The sequence below is a fragment of the Macaca nemestrina genome, chromosome 10, assembly GCF_043159975.1.
Source record: "Macaca nemestrina isolate mMacNem1 chromosome 10, mMacNem.hap1, whole genome shotgun sequence".
Taxonomy (NCBI): Eukaryota; Metazoa; Chordata; class Mammalia; order Primates; family Cercopithecidae; genus Macaca; species Macaca nemestrina.
Genome location: NC_092134.1, coordinates 8705718 through 8722286, shown reverse-complemented (window position 1 = coordinate 8722286; position 16569 = coordinate 8705718). Strand labels below are relative to the sequence as shown.

The following is a 16569-nucleotide window of genomic DNA, read 5'->3' as shown; positions in this document are numbered from 1 at the left end:
TTCCATTCCTGAGTTACCTCACTTAGAATAATGGTCTCCAATTCCATCCAGGTTGCTGCAAATGCCATTATTTCATTCCTTTTTATGGCTGAGTAGTATTCCATGGTGTATATATACCACAATTTATTTATCCACTCTTTGATTGATGGGCATTTGTCAGCCCACAGATGTTTAAAGCTGGGTGGGTGAGGGACACAGCTGAGCAGGACAGATGCTGCCTCTGCTGCCTGTGAGCTCCCAGGGCCAGGACTGTGACTGCAGATTGAGCAAACACCCATACCCTTCTTCTCCTCCCCGCCCTGCCCGGCAGAGCTGTGGGCATTTAGGGGTTGGCATCGTGGAGGAGTGAGGATGACTTTGAGGCAGACCTATCTCCGCAAGTGAATATGGGCAGTTTGGAGAAGTAGCCCTGTGTCATCTCACTGCACTCAGGGAGACTGAAAGTGGCATTTGGGATCTTACATTGTGTTCTCTGGGGTGCATGTTCAAATGAACAGCCCCCCTGTGGCAGGCAAAGGACAGCCTGTTATGGGGCAATGGCAGGTGGTGACAGATCTGAGCTGTTGCCACCTCCCAGATGCAGAAACGAGGCCTCTGGCCCTGGACTGCACCCACAGCTGGTGGCCTGGGCTCTGTCACCTTCAGGGCTCCCTCCCTCCATCCAGCCTCTCCCAGTCTGTTTATGCAGTGGGTGGATTTCTAAAGACTGTACATGAGAACTTCCCTAAGGAAGATGTGCTGGATCCCTGGACCCAGATTCCAAGAGAAGCCCATCCCTGAAAACTCCCCGGGGGTGCCCAGCTCTTTGAGACCACTTGTGGTCTCAGACATCCCTTTGGACCTTGGCTGGGACCCCTGGGACTCTTGGATTTTCTCATTTCTGCTTCTTGTCTGTGATGGTGAAACTGAGTATGACAGAGGAGGGAGAAGGGAGCTAGTGAGGTAGTGCTGGGGTTGGGAAGGAAGGAAGGATGGATGGATGGATGGATGGATGGATGGATGGATGGATAGATGGATGGATAGATGGATGGATGGATGGACAGAAGAATGGATGGATGGATGGATGGATGGATGGATGGATGGATGGATGAGCAAATAGAAGGATGGATGGATGGATGGATGGATGGATGGATGGATGGATGGATGGATGGATGGATAGATGGATGGATGGATGGGTGGATGGATGGGTGGATGGATGGATGATGAATGGATGAACAGATGGCTGAACAGATGGACTTAGGAAAACAGGGATCAGCCCCCATGGCCCCCTGGCAGGCTCACAGGTGTGTTCCTGTGAAGGTGTCTGAGCAAGCTAAGGTGGAAGACAGCCAGGTATGTCAGGACAAGGTGGGAGGGAGGAGCCTGTTTGCAGAAAGGGAGGCTGTGAGGAGGGAGAAGAGTGAAGGGAAAGCCGGAAGCCCTGGAGCCTCCTTCCAGCCGCGTCTGCTCAATCCCAGGCCTCCAACGGAAATTCAGCAAAGCGTCTGACAGCCCTGGTCTCGGGGGCAGGCTTACCCAGCTGAGAAACTAAGCTATAGCTGTAGCTTTAGCATGAAAAGAAGACAAAGAGGCTCACGGCCTTCCAGGTGCTCTGGAAACAAGGGAGCCCCCTGCATGGGGAAAATGCTGCCAGACAGACTGGGGGCAGCTTTCCTGGGGGCAGGTGTGGTCTGTCCTGTCTGCCCTCCAGTGCTCGGCCTCCCTGTGGGGCACGGTACGTGAACGGCAGACACCTCCTGGTGTGCCATCTGTATCTTAGGATGCACGGGAATCCAGAGGGGATATTTGTCCACCTTGCAGCAAATCCAGCCTTTATAAGGGCAGGATCTGGGTTCGCTGTTCTTTGTGTACAGAGACGGGGGTCCCTATCTGGGAGGCCGCCTGACCGTTGTGAGTGGTATCTTTGAGAAAGGACAGTGTTCCGAGTGTCAGGGGGAAAGTGGGAGACCCTGCCCGAAGCCCTGCAGGCTGTGCAAAGTGATTCTTGTGCCCTAGGTTGGCAGCCCCCATTCTGTTATTGACTGGCAAAGCTGTGGGTCCCCGCACTCACTTCCCAGAGCTGCCGTGACAAAGTGCCACAGACTGGGTGGCTTAACACTGGAGAAATTCATCCTCTCACAGTTCTGGAAGCCAAGAAGTCTGAAATCAAGCTGCTGGCGGAGGCACACTCCTCTGGAGGCTCTCGGGGGGGCATCCGTCCCACCTGCCTCTCCTAGCTACTGGCCGCATCACACCAGTCTCCGCCTCTGTCTTTATGCGGCCTTCTTGTCTCTGTGTGTGTCCCCATGTCCAGATATCCCTCTTCCTATAAAGACACCAGTCCTTGGATCAGGGTCCACCCTGATCTAATCTGACCTTGTCTTAACTTGATCACATGTGCAAAGACCCTCTTTCCAAATAAGGTCACAGTTGCAGGTACCAGGGTTCAGGACTTGAACTTACCCTTGTGGGGGACACAAGGCAGGCCACACCCGTCTTGCTGACTTGGGTGCCTCTGGCCTGCCCATCTCAGGAGGGAGCCCAGCCGGAGCATCTCAGGAGGGAGCCCAGCCGGAGCACCGCCTCCAAGCTTGTGACGTTTCTCACCCTTTGCTCATGGTTTCTCTGCTTTGGCTGTCAGATCCTGGGCCCGTGGGTTCCTTGCTGGGCCCTTGATAGTTCTTGGCTCTCCAGGGAGCAGCCTGATCCACTCAGGGTCTCCTGGGATCCCCCACAAGCAGACTGTGTCCTTTCGACAATCACATTCAGGTGCCCCGTTGTGCCACGTTGGGGGAGATTGAGAAAGACCCACCCCTGCCCCAGGATTCGCCAATGGCCAAGGCTGTCATCAGAAGGGTGGGAATTCTTGGTGCTTAAATGCCTCCTCCTTGGTTCATCTTCCTCATGGGTGATGGTCCAGGTTAACATTAGCCCAGCCCATGTGCTTTGGTCTCAGATTCCCTCTGTATATCGCCGACAATCAAGTTCTGACAGCACCGGAGGTTCTCTCCTCCAGGGAGGTCAGGGGCTGAGCTCAGGGGAAGCTGTTGCAAGGCTCCATGTGGCTTTGGCAAGGACACCTCTCCTGCGGCCCGTGTGGGGCTCCCTGGCTGTCCTGCTGTCTCCAGGAGCAGCAATGGGAGGGCTCTGGGTACCTCCTCCTGCCTCCCACTCCTGCACTGATGGGCCGCTAGTTGGCTCCTGTGTGAAAGCTCATGGTTCAGTGAGCTGGGCCGTAGTATCTGTGGATGGCCCTGTGTCACCCAGGCTGTGCCTTCCTGTGAGTCCCTGCCCAGCCAGGCGCAGACTCCAGGTCTGGCAGGCTGTCACCGCGAGGCACTGAGCTCTCGACAACAGAGCGGCTATCTTTCTTCACCGGCCCATGGGCTATGGCCTGTGTAGCAGCCAGGAAGGTGGGGAGCTCCGAAGAGCCCCTGTGTACTTTGACTTCCAGCCAGTGAGTGTTCATCCCCGCCCCAGCGGCTCCTGGGGAAGGCTCCTGGGCCAAGCGGGTGGGGCCTGGTGGGCCCTTGGCGAGTGTCCACAGGACCCAACACCCTCCAGGGCCTGTCCCGCCCCCCAACACCGTCCTGCTGCCCAGGAGCCTGGGAGTAAGCCCAGTCTCCCCAGGCTACAACAGGCTTGCCCTGGACCCTGGAAGGAGCTGGGAACCTGGGCTTGGGCCAGCTCTGTTGTCCCTCCTAGTGGGGAGGGAAGGATGGCATCTGGGTGACTCTCCCATGTGCCTGAGACTCACTCGTTCTTCCCTGTCCCGACATCCCAGAGCTTCGAGGTGGATGCTGAGCCCCCTAGGAAACCGCCAGCTTGTGCCTTGGGCATCCCTGATGGGCCCCCAGCCCCAGAGTGTGGGCCTTGCCGACAGCACAGCCTCGTTTCACAGATGAGCAAACCGAGGGCAGCCAGGGGTATCTCACCGGATTCTGTCTAGACCAGAACAGGAGCCTGGGCCTGTGGGAGGGCACTGAAGCCTGGCAGACCAGCTGAGAATGGGAGTGGGGAGTGGGTCTGTCTAGGGGCTTCCTGTGCTCAAGGTGGCCGCATGGCCAGGGCAGGTGAGCAATGACAGGTCCTGTGTGCGTGTGCTCGACTCCTTCCCTGGCCCTCCCCTGCCCTGCCAGCCCCCATGGGACTGTGTGTGACCCAGTTTTCGGGAGTATCTCGCTCCCGCGTGGCTGGAAAGTCGGACTTCCAGGGCTGCAGCCTGCCTTCTTGGCCGCGAGAGGCACTTCCCTTGCCCACTCCCCAGGCTGGCTGGAGTCCGCGAGGCGCCACGACCATTTCAATGTTCAAATAGCCCTGCAGCCAGAAAGACGAAGCTCCGAGCCTCCAGTTGAACTGGTGGCTGCCACCATCTTCCCTTGGCATCTGGCCCTGCAGCTCCGTGGGAGTGTCCTGGACCTTGGCGGGGCCTTCCCGAGCTGTCTCACCACCCAGGCCCGCGGGACGCCAGCCTGCACTGGTCTGGGCTGCCACAGCTTCTGGTATCTCCCGGGCAGTGCTTCCAGCTTGGGTGGATTTTGGTGTTTTTTCAGCGGGACCCTTTGGCAAATGGTGCCCAGAGCTCTGGCTTCCCGGGCCAGCCTGTGAAGTAGGCCTTGTCGGCTGCTGGCAGCCAGGTAGGGAGCGGGACCCGGCGGAAGGCGGCTGCCTTTGTCGGCGCCCATGCTCCAGCTGTGGCGGTATCCGGAGGGTTTGGCAGTGTCTTCATTCTGCGTGCACCAAGGAGAGATGCTGGGGCGGGGGCTCTGCCACAGCACAAAGGCTTTGCCTCTGAAATAAGCCCTCCCTGCTCGATGGGTGAGGAGTTAGCCTTTCCTGGCAGCGCACGGGGGGGTCACGCCAGCAGCAGGCTGCCTCTCTCTCCCTCCAGCCCTTCCACCTGTCTGGACAGAAGAAACACCTCCCCAAACCTTAGTGACCATGTTACTGTCCCCTTCCACACGGTGTCGTCCTCTCTCCTCCCCTGTGGCTTCATGTCACCCCCTCTTGCGGGAGAAGGGCCCTGGGGGTTCTTGTGCCTCATCTCACTCCCACCGGGCCCAGCACACAGTAGGTGCTCAGCAAACAAACACCTGCACACACTTGGGAAAATGCCAAGCTTCAGATAACATTTTTTGGGGAGTGTGTATTATTTCTAGAAACATGGAGTCATACAGAGTCTTGCAGCTGGGGTCAGTGTTGACTGCACGGTGAGCCATAGAAGATGATGATGGGCCAGTCTTGTCACTGCCTTGTTTTTGTGAAGTGACTGTCCTGAAATGATGCTTGCTTGCTCCTGAACGTAAGCAGAAGCGTTGTTTTAGGTTCGAAGGGTGCGAGCTATGCCTCTGTCCAGAGAGGCGCTTCCTCCCCAGACCTTCATGGGAGAGAAGGAGCCCTGCTGTGGGCCCACTGGCACCCAGTGCCACCCCTGAGCTGGGCGCTGTTCCACGTCGCTGCCAACTCTGACCCAGCCACACCGAAGCCTGGGAGCCGGGTCCTCCTATCTCCCCACTTCAGAGACGCGGAGGCCGTGGGGGCCCAGAGACGGGAAGTCATTGGCCCGAGTCACTTAAGAGCTTAGTAGTCTCTTATGGCTGCTGCAGCCAGTTACCAAACACAGAGTGGCTTCGAACTGCAGGAATTTGTTGTCATGTTCCAGCTCTGGAGGTCAGGAGTCCCACAATCAAAGTGTCGGCAGGGCTGGTTCCTTCTGGAGGCTCAAAGAGAGTTCCTGTGCCTGTTCTGGTTCCTAGAGGGGCCCATGCTCCTTGGCTTGTGGCCCCTTCCTCCTCATCAAAGCCAGCAACACAGCATCTTCTGGCCTCTCTCCGACTCTGACCCCCTGGAACGCTGTGATGACATCGGGCCCACCTGAGTGACCCAGGACCGTATCCCATCTCAGAATCCTTGATCACATCTGCAAAGTCCCTTTTGCAGATATTCCCAGGTCCTGGGGATCAGGATGTGGACAGCTTTGGGGGCCGTTGTTCAGCATGCCACACCCAGGAAGGGAGCAGCTGCCGCTCTTTTGGGCCACTCACTCTGTATCAATGCCAGGGAGAGATGGGGCCACCTCGAGGCCATCTCGAGGCCGTCTGCTGGGGGCTTCGATCCTCTCCCTGTGGTCCTTAGCCCTTGTTCTGGGGTGACTGTGACTAGCAGGGATGGGGCTGCTGGTGATGTTTGTCCACAGGCTGCTGCCAGACTTGAAGACAGGCATGGGCCCAGCCTTGGGGCTCTCTGGATTGGGGCAGGGGCTGCTTTGCAGGTGTGGAGCCTCCCCTCCCCATATTGCAGGGACGGAGATGTGCTGGGCCCTGGGCTTAGAAGTGATGAGGACTCCAGCCTTAGGGAGCTGCTTCTCTGGGGGTGACAGAAACACAAAGGGGTTACTGCAATGGAGGCCAGTAGATGGGAGCTCCTGTGTCCCCACAGAGGATGCCCCTAAGAGTTGGAGCAGACTCTGAGTTGGCTCTCGCCAGGCCGACTGAGAAGGAGCCAGTGCAGCAGGGAACAGCGGGAGCACAGAGGCAGTGGGAGCACAGAGCAGCGGGAGCACAGAGGCAGCCTCGGGTCACAGACAAGGGGCCGAGAGAGAAACGGGCAGAGGTCCCCAGTGGGAAGCCTTGAGCCTGTGTCACGGGAGCTTGGAGCTGAGGGGGCAGTGATGGGACAGGCCCCTGGGCATGAAAAGCAGTGGAGGAACGAGGGTGAGGGCCCGGGCCCTGGAGCCGCACCACCAGCGTCCAGCGCTGGTCTGCCTCTTCCAGCTGCGTGGCCTTGGGCAAATGACTTCGCCACTCTGGGCCTTGGTTTCCACATCTGGCTAATAGGGGTGCTGCCAGCAGCTGTGTGCTGGGGTTTTTATAAGGATCAGATGAGTAGGATATGTGGCGAGTGCCCAGAATGGTGCCCGGCACCGTGAGAGCGCAAAAAGCTCTCCATCCTCATTGTCCAGGCAGGTATGGGGGCGGCAGGGAGGGGACAGAGGTAGGAAATATCAAGCCAGGCCCGGGCAGGACTTGGCTCTGAGTTCATGGTTCCCGCTCGGTCGGCCCTCTACTCCCTCTGCCCGAGGCCGGTGTGCGTGTGGTCGCCATGGTTACAGGCACCAGCCTGGAGGAATAGGGTCCCCAGCGCCTGCTGTCCCCCATGGGAGCCAGCTGTCCCCTCTTCAGCCGAGAACAAAGCACCGAGCATCACCATGCACTAGACGCTGGGGTGTAGGGGATGGAGACCGTGCCTTCCCATCCACGGGGGCATCATAATCTAGGTAGGGCCAGAGAGCAGGGAGAGGGCTGCAAACTGAGAAATCAATGCGTAAGCAAAACCTGCTGAGTGCCATGTCCCAGTGGCAGTGGTCAGGGAGGTGTCACGGCCGCTGTGCACGGTGCCTCACTGCCTCCGTCCCCAGTGGCTGTGAACCCCGGCTGCCCACGGCTGGCAGCTCTCCCATTTCCTAGAGACCCGTCCTTGGGGGAAAGGGAGTTTCTTTCCCCAGAAGGTGACTCCCACCCCCAGGAGTGGGGCAGCAGTGGCCAGCAGCCTGCTGTCCCAGATGGGACCAGTGCTGGGGCAGCCACACTCCTGCGCCCCTGGTGTGACGGGCCCCAGCTGGTCATGGCTGTGCCCCCGCCTTGCCTGATTGACACCTGCTTGGCCCCTCTCTCCCATTCCCCTGGGAGGACTCCACCGATAAACTGGTTTCACAAGCCATCCCCAGTCCCTGATCAAGATGGGAGGAGGCCAGGCCGGGTACCCACGGGTGGTCTCAGCCAGCCCCGGCGCCTTCATGGAGGGTTGGGAGGCATAGGCCCCAGGGTTCGCTCCTGTCTTGATTTTTAGCATGTGGCCTTTTTGTGTGCTCTTCCTAGAGCCGCTGTAAAAAAAAAACAAAAACAAAACAAAACAAAAAAACAACAAAAAAAACCCTGCCACAAACTGGGGGGTTTGAGACAATAAAACTCTATTCTCACACAGTTCTGGAGGCCAGAGTTCCAATCCAGGTGTGGCAGGGCCACACCGCTTCAGAGGGCCCCAGGGAAGGCTCCTTCCCGCCTCTCTGGCTCCTGGTGGCTCCAGGTGCTCCTTGGCTTGTGGTTGCGCCCCTGCCATCCCTGCCTCCACATTGTCCCTGTGCATCGCATCCGCTTTTTATTTTTATTTTTTAAACAGAATCTCGCTCCATTGCCCAGGCTGGAGTGCAATGGCGCGATCTCGTCACACTGCAACCTCTGCCTCCTGGGCTCAGGCGATTCTCCTGCCTCAGCCTCCCTAGTAGCTGGGATTACAGGTGTGAGCCACCACGCCTGGCTAATTTTTGTATTTTTAGTAGAGACGGGGTTTCACTGTGTTGGCCAGGCTAGTCTCAAACTCCTGACCTCAGGTGATCCACCCACCTTGGCCTCCCAGAGGATTATAGGCGTGAGCCACCGCCTCCATCCTGTGTCCACTCTTGTAGGGACACCAGTCATTGACTTTAGGGCCCACCCTCCTCCGAGATGACCTCATCTCAGGAGCCTCAATTCCATCTGCAAAGGCCTTATTTCAAATAAGATCCCATTCGCAGGGTCTGTGTGGACATGGGGTTTTGGGGGGACCCTATTTGACCCACACTGCCCTTGTCCTTGGGAAGCTACCTCTGGCTGTGTTTTTGGTGTCCATGCCTTGACCCTCGATGCTTCTCTCAAGGACCTCTGTGGGTCCATCTCGTCCTGGCCACACTGGGCCATGCCCCATCTCCCAGGGAGAGGGTCTGCATGTTTGAGACCAGACTGTGACCTCCCTTGGGTCCCTGCCTCTACCCCAGGCACCTCCAGCCCTCCCCATTTTGACACAGGCAGACAGAGCCAGGGGCAAACCCAGGACCTGCCCAGCCAGCGGCCTGAGTGGCTCTGAGGAGAGCAGAGCCATTGATGGGGCCATCTTGGGGGCCTTTACTTTGAGGGCCTCTGCACACAGCATGCAGTGGTCATTTGGGGCTGGGGCTGGGGCTGGCCTGCTGGTTGAAACCTCACCCATAGCCTGCATCCCCCTAGGGCAGCCTGTGCAGGGTGCTTGCTGAGACCGTGAGCGTGTTCTGGATCTGCCCCGGCCAGTGCGACAGCTGCCAGTGTGTAGCGGGTGTGACTGAGGAATGTAACGAGGACTGCTGAATTGTAAAGAATTTAAGTTGAACAGCCCCATGTAGCTAGTGGCCTCTGTATTAGAAGCCCTAGAACAGGGTCCCAGGGTGGCCTGCATGCCAGGGGGAGGCAGGGCTGAGGGCGTGTGGGTGTCCTGGGTGCTGTTTGTGGCTGTGTGGCCCCAGTGCCCAATGTGGGGGGCGCCAGGACCTGTGGGCCCTGGGGCCACAGTGAACTCGGCTTCACCCCTCAGATCACGTCCCAGGTGGCACTGCACAGGGAAGGCCTCCCTGATTACCTGGTGGTCAAACCCTTCTCGTGCCCTCGTCACCCTGACGATCACAGCCCTCCCGACAGTTGGCATCTTAGTCCATTGGTGGGGCGTCGGTGAGAGTAGTAGGGGATTCAGGCAGCAATCTCTGATGAGGTGAGGAGACCCTCTCTGTTTACCACTGTAGCAGCAGTTCAGAGCGCAGTGCCGGCACACAGTAGGTGCGCAGTGAGTGAGCTGAATGGAAGACGTTCTGCCATGGCCGCGAGCATCTCTTCGAATCTACACTCATGCTTTCTCCAAAGCTATGCTATTCATATGCTCTGGGTCTGTGATTAATAACCTCAGTGATGAACAAGCTATCTGAAAAATAGGCGGGTTATTTAAAGCCCTGCCCTTCACCTCCCTGAGCCCTTGATGCGGGCACGTGTAGTTCCAGCACAGGTCCTAGGGAGTGGCCTTGCCAGGCCCCCTGTTATCCCAGCATAGGCTGCTCAGGCGGGGGGATGCCTCGTAACAAACATCCCCAATCTCAATGGCATTGAAGAGCAAGGGCTTCTTTCCGGCTCTTACTATGTGTTCCTCACGGGTTGGCCGTGACTTGAGTGTCACAGCAACACCTCAAGGAGAACATCTAGGGCTGCCTTAAAAGGCTTTAGGGGCCAGGCGTGGTGGCTCACGCCTGAGTTCCAGCTCTTTGGGAGGCCAAGGTAGGAGGATCACTTGAGCCCAGGAATTTGAGATCAGCCTGGGCAACATAGTGAGATCCTGTCTCTGCAAAAACTGTTTTTTAAATTGGCTGGGGCATGGTGGCATGCACCTGTAGTGCCAGCTGTGTGGGAGGCTGAGGTGGGAGGATCGCCTGAGCCCAGGAGGTCAGGGCTGCAGTGAGCCGTGATTGTACCACTGCACTCGCACTTGGGTGACAGAAAGAGACCCTGTCTCAGAAAAAAAAAAAAAAAGGCTTTAGAAGCAGAGCCTCCTGGCCCTGCCCTAAGTGAAACTTCTACTTCAAGACACTCGCTTTGCTGGGCTGGCCCGGAAGGACCCCCACGTGTAGATGGGCAGGGTTTTCTTGGGTAGGTGGAAGAGGGGAAAGGCCTGTGAGGCTGAGTCTGGCAGGGAACAGTTCAGGAGGGAAGAGTAGGGTAGGGGAGGGCAGAAGTGTCACCATGTTGGCATGAGGAGAGGCAGCAGAGGCCAGAGGTCTGTGTTTTCAGAATCAGTTTGGGGCTGAACCAGCGGCTGAGCTGGGGGGAGGGGGAGGTGGGCTGCAGGATGGGGTAGGGGTTCTTAGGCCACTTCCTGTGAGGAGCAGGATGGGGTGGGGGTCCTTAGGCCACTTCCTGTGAGGAGCATTGGGCAGGGGCATGGCCCTGATGGTCTTTGCTTCCACAGGGAGTGGAATTTTGGGACAGACTTTAAGACAGACCAGAGAAAGAACTTCCCAGCGTGGAGCTGTGGGGTGGATTTGGGAGGGGAACAGAGAGTGCGTTCTTCGTGTCTGTCTGAAGGGGCTCTTTCTGAAGGGACTGTGGGTGGCCTCTTTTCCCATGGAACTCTCTTTCCCCACCTTGCCAAGATTCTTCCCGCTGCAAGTGACAGAAAGGCAGCTCAAATGGTCTGAAGCCTCCCTCAAAATGGATTTGCTGGTGCTCACAACTGAGGGACAGTTTCAGGTGTGGCTTGATCCAGGCATTTGAACAATGTTGTAAAGACTTGGTATTTCACCGTCTTTGACTCTTGCTCTCCTCAGTGTAGCTCCATTTCCACATGGTTTCCAAACCCCTGCCCCACATTCTTAGCCCCCACAGGGGGACTGTCTCCACAGCTCTGGAGGAGAACCTGGGTAGCTCTCATTGGCCCAGTGTGGGTTACACGCCCATGTCCAATCCAGTCCTTGTCTTCAGGGAGATGTGGTGCCATTTCTAGAAGATGTGGATGCTGGCTAGGCCCTCCCTGCTCTCCTGCAGACATCTGCCATTCTGATCGGCTTCCTGTGCCCCTCTGCAGGCCTGGCCAGCTCCCACCTGTGTGTCCCTCCCTGGCAGGTGTGCCACATACACAGATGTGGTGGGGTCTCTACCCCTCTGGAGGTTACCTGAGCCTTGGGTGGCATCAAGAAGGGCTCGGAACCCTTTCTCCAGGCCGAGTATGGTTTCAGCCCGGCAAAGAGCACAGAGGGATCCCAGTTCTCCAGGGCTCTGAGCTGGGCTCCGGGGTGGGTGTGGCCTGGAGGTTGCAGTGAGAGGCCGTGACCACACCCGTTGTTGAGATCTGGGAGCCGGGGGCCAGGCTGGTGGTGGGGACTGGGCAGACCCCTGAATGCCTGGATCCCACGGAGAAGCTCTGGGGTGGGCTTCCTGATGGGCCCCACGAAACAGCTTCCAGACCAAGCCAGGGCCAGAGGCTGTCAGGTGGTCCTATGTGCCCAGCAGGGAGCTGAGGCCACTGCGACAAGGGGCTGCATAACCTTATGTCCCTGGCTCTCCCCACAGCCCTCCTCCCAACTCCCGAATCCCCCGGCGCCGGAGATGAGGCCCCGCATGCTGCCGGTGTTCTTTGGGGAGAGCATCAAGGTGAACCCGGAACCCACGCATGAGATCCGGTGAGTGGGCCACTGGGCTCTGTGTGGGAGGAGGGGGTGGGAGGTTGGGTGCTGGTCCTGACTCTCTTGTGGGATGGGGGTGGGGACTAGGCCAGGCTGGGGGCTCAGGAGGCTCCCTACCCTCAAGGCGGCCCCTCTGGGTGCTGCCTTCTGGGAATGGCCCTGTCTTAGCCAGAGACAAAACTGATTTTAAGAGACTCTGACCCCAAGGGACCCCCTGTATCCACCCCATGCCCCCACCCCAGGCCTATTCAGCCATTTCCCATTTCCCCATTTACCGTCTGCTCCAACAGGCTTTTATTTTAAATCCAACCTCTCAGAAAAATTGGAAAATATATAAACATAACCACTTGTGCACCCTAACTCTCCCTCCCTTCTCCTGCCAGATTTTTTTTTTTTTTTTTTTTTTTTTAGATGGGCTCTCACTGTGTCACCTAGGCTGAAGTGCAGTGGTGGGATCATGGCTCACTGCACCCTCAACCTCCTGGGCTTAAGCAATCCTCCTAACTCAGCCTCCTGAGTAGCTGAGACTACAGGTGTGCAGCCCCATGCCCGGCTAATTTTTGTATTTTTTTGCAGAGATGGGGTCTCACTATGTTGCCCAGGCTGGTCTCCAGCTCCTGGGCTCAAGTGATCCTCCTGCCTCAGCCTTCTAAAATGCTGGGATTACAGGTGCGAGTCACTGCGCCCAGCCCCTGCCAGATTGTTAGGTATTCACAACCAAACCATTCAGGCAACTCAGGCCCCCTTTTCACTCTGTTGTCCAAGAGTTAGGGGACACTCAGCTGCTCCATGTTCTTTGTGACTGTAACTTAGGTTCTTGAGGCCACCCCTGAGCTACTGCACTGTAAGTGTACTGGGTGCCCTCCCAGGCACATGACATCTTAGGTGGCATGTGAATTGAATTAAGGCACCCCTGCTTGGGAACATCCCACGTCAATTTGCCCTCTTCTGAAGCTGCTGGGGCTCAGGCTTCCTGAAGGTGGACTGTGGGATCTGTGATTTTTCCCACATATCTATGGGGCTCTCTCCATCCGCTTGTCCCTGTCGAGTGGGGCCAGCCAAGCATCTGAGACCTACTGCCTCCTGCCCCTGCCAGCCATGCAATGGTCCCAGGAGACAAACGGGTCCACTTCTAAATTATTTTTCAATCCCCAAACAGCCTTCATGGCCTAGTTTTTAAAATGCAAGCCAAAACTCGATCATCGGAAGCCCAGCAAGGGTGGAGGACGGACAGCTTGGCCCTCAGGACCTCTGATCCCGTCACAAGTCTTTTGTGATCACCTTCGGGGATTCGATGGCGAGGATTCGCTCCCTCCCAGAGCTTGCAGTTTGATTTCCTAAAGCTCTGGACGTGGAACTGGGGGATGCTAGTCAGTGACTCCTCCAGGGGTGCTGAAGGGACTTTTTGGTATTTTGATATAATTTCAAACTCTTTGAAAGGTTGCATGTGCATCTCAAACAGATTCACGGGTTGTTTATATCTTGCCCTATTTGAGGGGAGATTGGTGACGTCCTGCCCTTTAGCCCCCAGATACTTCAGTGTGTCTCCCAGGAACAGGGACATCCTCCTCCATGATAGCAGCATAGTTGTCAACATCAGGGAAGTGCACACGGTGATGCCAGCACCTAACCCACACGACATGGCTCAGTTTCACCCGTCGTCCCGATAAGGTCCTTTCCCGGCTTACTTTTCTCCCCAGTTCAGGATCCAGTCGAGGTCCTTCACTGCGGTTAGCTGTCTTGCCTCTTCAGGCTCTGTGAAGCCAGGACAGTCCCTCAGTCCTTCTTTGACCTTCTTGACCTTGACATTTCAGAGCAACACACACCAGTTAGGCTTCAGAGCGTCTGCCCAGGGCCCTTTCGTGTCCATGCTGTGGGCAGGGAATCGGGCTGCTCCCCATCCTGGGCTCACTCCGCTTCCCTCCTGTCCTTTCCAGCTGCAACTCCGAGGTCAAGTACGCCTCAGAGAAGCATTTCCAGGACAAGGTCTTCTATGTGCCCGTGCCCACCGTCACAGCCTACAGCGAGACCATCGTGGCGGCACCCAACTGCACGTGGCGCAACTACCGCAGCCAGCTGACCCTGGAGCCACGCCCGCGCGCCCTGCGTTTCCGCAGCACCACCATCATCTTCCCCAAGCATGCCAGGAGCACTTTCCGGACCACCTTGCACTGCAGCCTGGGCCGGCCCAGCTGCTGGTTCACCGCCAGCGTGCAGCTGCAGCTGTGCCAGGACCCTGCCCCCAGCCTCCTGGGCCCTGCCACGCTCTGACGGGGCTGGGGCCGGCCCGGGGTGCTGGAGGAGCCGGGAGCCCTGGGGAGGAGCCGGGAGGACGGACAGGATGAGCTCGGCCTGGCACTCTGGTAGGAGGCAGGCAGGGAGGCTGCCAGGCCAAGGACCCATGTGGAAGGAGGTGGCTCTCGGCTGCCTGCCCTGACCTACAGGCTAGGTGGTGGTCTCCTTGTTTTGGTGTCCAGGACTCAATAAAAGCATCTATTTTTTTTAGCACTTAAGCTGGCAAGGCAGTAGGGGCACACACTGTTAGGTGGTGGCCACCTTCAGGGTCAGGGGAGAAGAATGTGTCCATAGCGTGCCAGCAGAGAACAGCCCCGAGCAGTGCGAGGACAGCGGCATCCCAGCCTCAGCTGGTGGGAGTGGCTGCCGCTCCCTGAGAGCCCTGCCGCCCCGTGTGTTCCGTGCTGGTGGCCAAGGCTGTGTGTGAGGGAAGAGGGGTGCCTCTCTTCCCGGCTGCTGGCCTGGGGTGTTTCCAAAACAGGCTTTTGCACACGTGCAGGTTGCACCAAGAGGTCTGAAGGCCACCTCTGGCGGATGCTGAGCCACCTCTGGCGGACGCTGAGCCACCTCTGGCAGACGCTGAGCCACCTCTGGCGGACGCTGAGCCACCTCTGGCGGACGTTGAGCCAGGAGGTTGGACAAAGGCCGGATGCTGATGCCAGGGCTGGAGTTGGTTATATTGGGGGCGGGGAAGGCCTAGAAATACTTTGAGCCATGGCCTTGCCAGTGTCCCATGCCCTCCAGTATTGAAGATTTGGGGCACTGCCTGTCAAAATGGAAAGATGGGTGCTCAGCCTTGGAGCCTCACCTGCAGGGCGTCCCCAGCTAACACCCGTCCACGCACCGCCTCCAGGACTAGCACCCCTGATGTCAAAACCAAGTGCCCAGCGGAGGCGGTGAAGCTCTCGGAAATGCTGCCACCTGTGTGAGGTCGGGTCTGAACTGGAGGGAGTCGGAGCTCAGCTGTCAGTGTAAAGAGACACTGAGGGAACCAGGTTGCCATCCTCAGCCTGCGTTCCTGTGTGTGATAGATTCTGCAATGACAGCACCTTACTCCTTCCTGCAGCAGGCTCACCCCTGCCCGTGGGATGTTGTGGGAGGAACATGAGCCAGACGAAGGCTTGGCTCAGGGCTCCCTGGAACAAGGCAGTGTGCACAGGGAGCTGGGGGAGCCCCCAGCCTGGGGCAGCCCAGCAGGCCGCTGAACAAACAGCCCAGAAGCCGGCACTGTGGCAGGGTGCCGAGGAGATGCCCCTCTGAGCCTTCCTCCCCACTCAGACCTGAACGCACTCTGCAGTTGGGGGCTGCCCCTGCCACTCCCCTGGTAACCCCCAAAAGGGGAGGGGAAGGTTCCTTGGGGCTTGAGCTCCCTCTGGGGAGGTGAGGAGGGGAGATTCCGTTCACATCCGGGAGGGGCGAAATGACTGATATATTTTTATGTATCTACACAGAGAGTGCATTTTCTCTCCAGAGATGTTTTCCGGTTAACAAAGGAATAACTTAAGAAATTGATTGATTATCTTAATAAACTGCAAACCCAACGGGACTTCCTCTTCTGTCTGTGAGACCCTCAGCTCCCGCTGGGGTTGGGGAAGGGGAAGACGGGTCTCCAGGCCCCTTTTCCTGTGAGGCCATCACTTTTTTCCCACTCGGAGCTTGTGCCCTAACGAGCCGGCCTCGGCCCTGGTCAAAGGAACAAAGAAGGACTTAGCCCCCACCCCTGTAGACAGCCTCAGGGTACACCAGCTCCACCCAAGAGCCAGTTAATAAATGCAGAGGCCTGGGCCCTACCTAGGGACTTAGATCTGGGGGGCAGTTCCTTGGATGGGCCCGGGCATCTGGACTTTTGATGGCGGGCATGTCTTCAGCTCCACATCCCGGCCCTCAGCTCTGGCAAGCCCCTCAACCCGCAGTGTCCCTGGAGAAGAGCCCTGGCTGCCACTGCAGAGCAGGTGGCTGGGACGCACCTTACCATCTGTTTCTCTCCATCTCGCCCTTGGAGAGGCCCCTGGGGCTCCGTGGAGATCGTGAGTGCGTTAAGGACACTCAGCAGATGGGACAATGTCCTCAGTGAGTCAGACTGGAAAATCAGACTAGAATTTGTTCCGAGGGCCGGGCGTGGTGGCTCAAGCCTGTAATCCCAGCACTTTGGGAGGCCGAGACGGGCGGATCATGAGGTCAGGAGATCGAGACCATCCTGGCTAACATGGTGAAACCCCGTCTCTACTAAAAAATGCAAAAAACTAGCCGGGCGAGGTGGCGGGCGCCTGTAGTCCCAGCTACTC

General features: G+C 57.7%; 1 protein-coding gene across 4 annotated transcripts in view; it reads left to right on the top strand.

Moving 5' to 3' along the window:
• Positions 1–15848, top strand: part of LOC105493811 (refilin A) — a 347171-nt gene extending 331323 nt beyond the window's left edge. For all 4 annotated transcript variants that reach the window (XM_071070849.1, XM_024796620.2, XM_024796618.2 and 1 more), the window contains 2 exons: positions 11877–11986; positions 13927–15848. In XM_071070849.1, coding sequence (XP_070926950.1) covers positions 11913–11986; positions 13927–14260 — 408 coding nt within the window. In that variant the 5' untranslated portion in view covers positions 11877–11912 and the 3' untranslated portion in view covers positions 14261–15848. The remainder of the gene's footprint in view (positions 1–11876; positions 11987–13926) is intronic.
• The last annotated feature ends 721 nt before the right edge of the window (positions 15849–16569 follow it).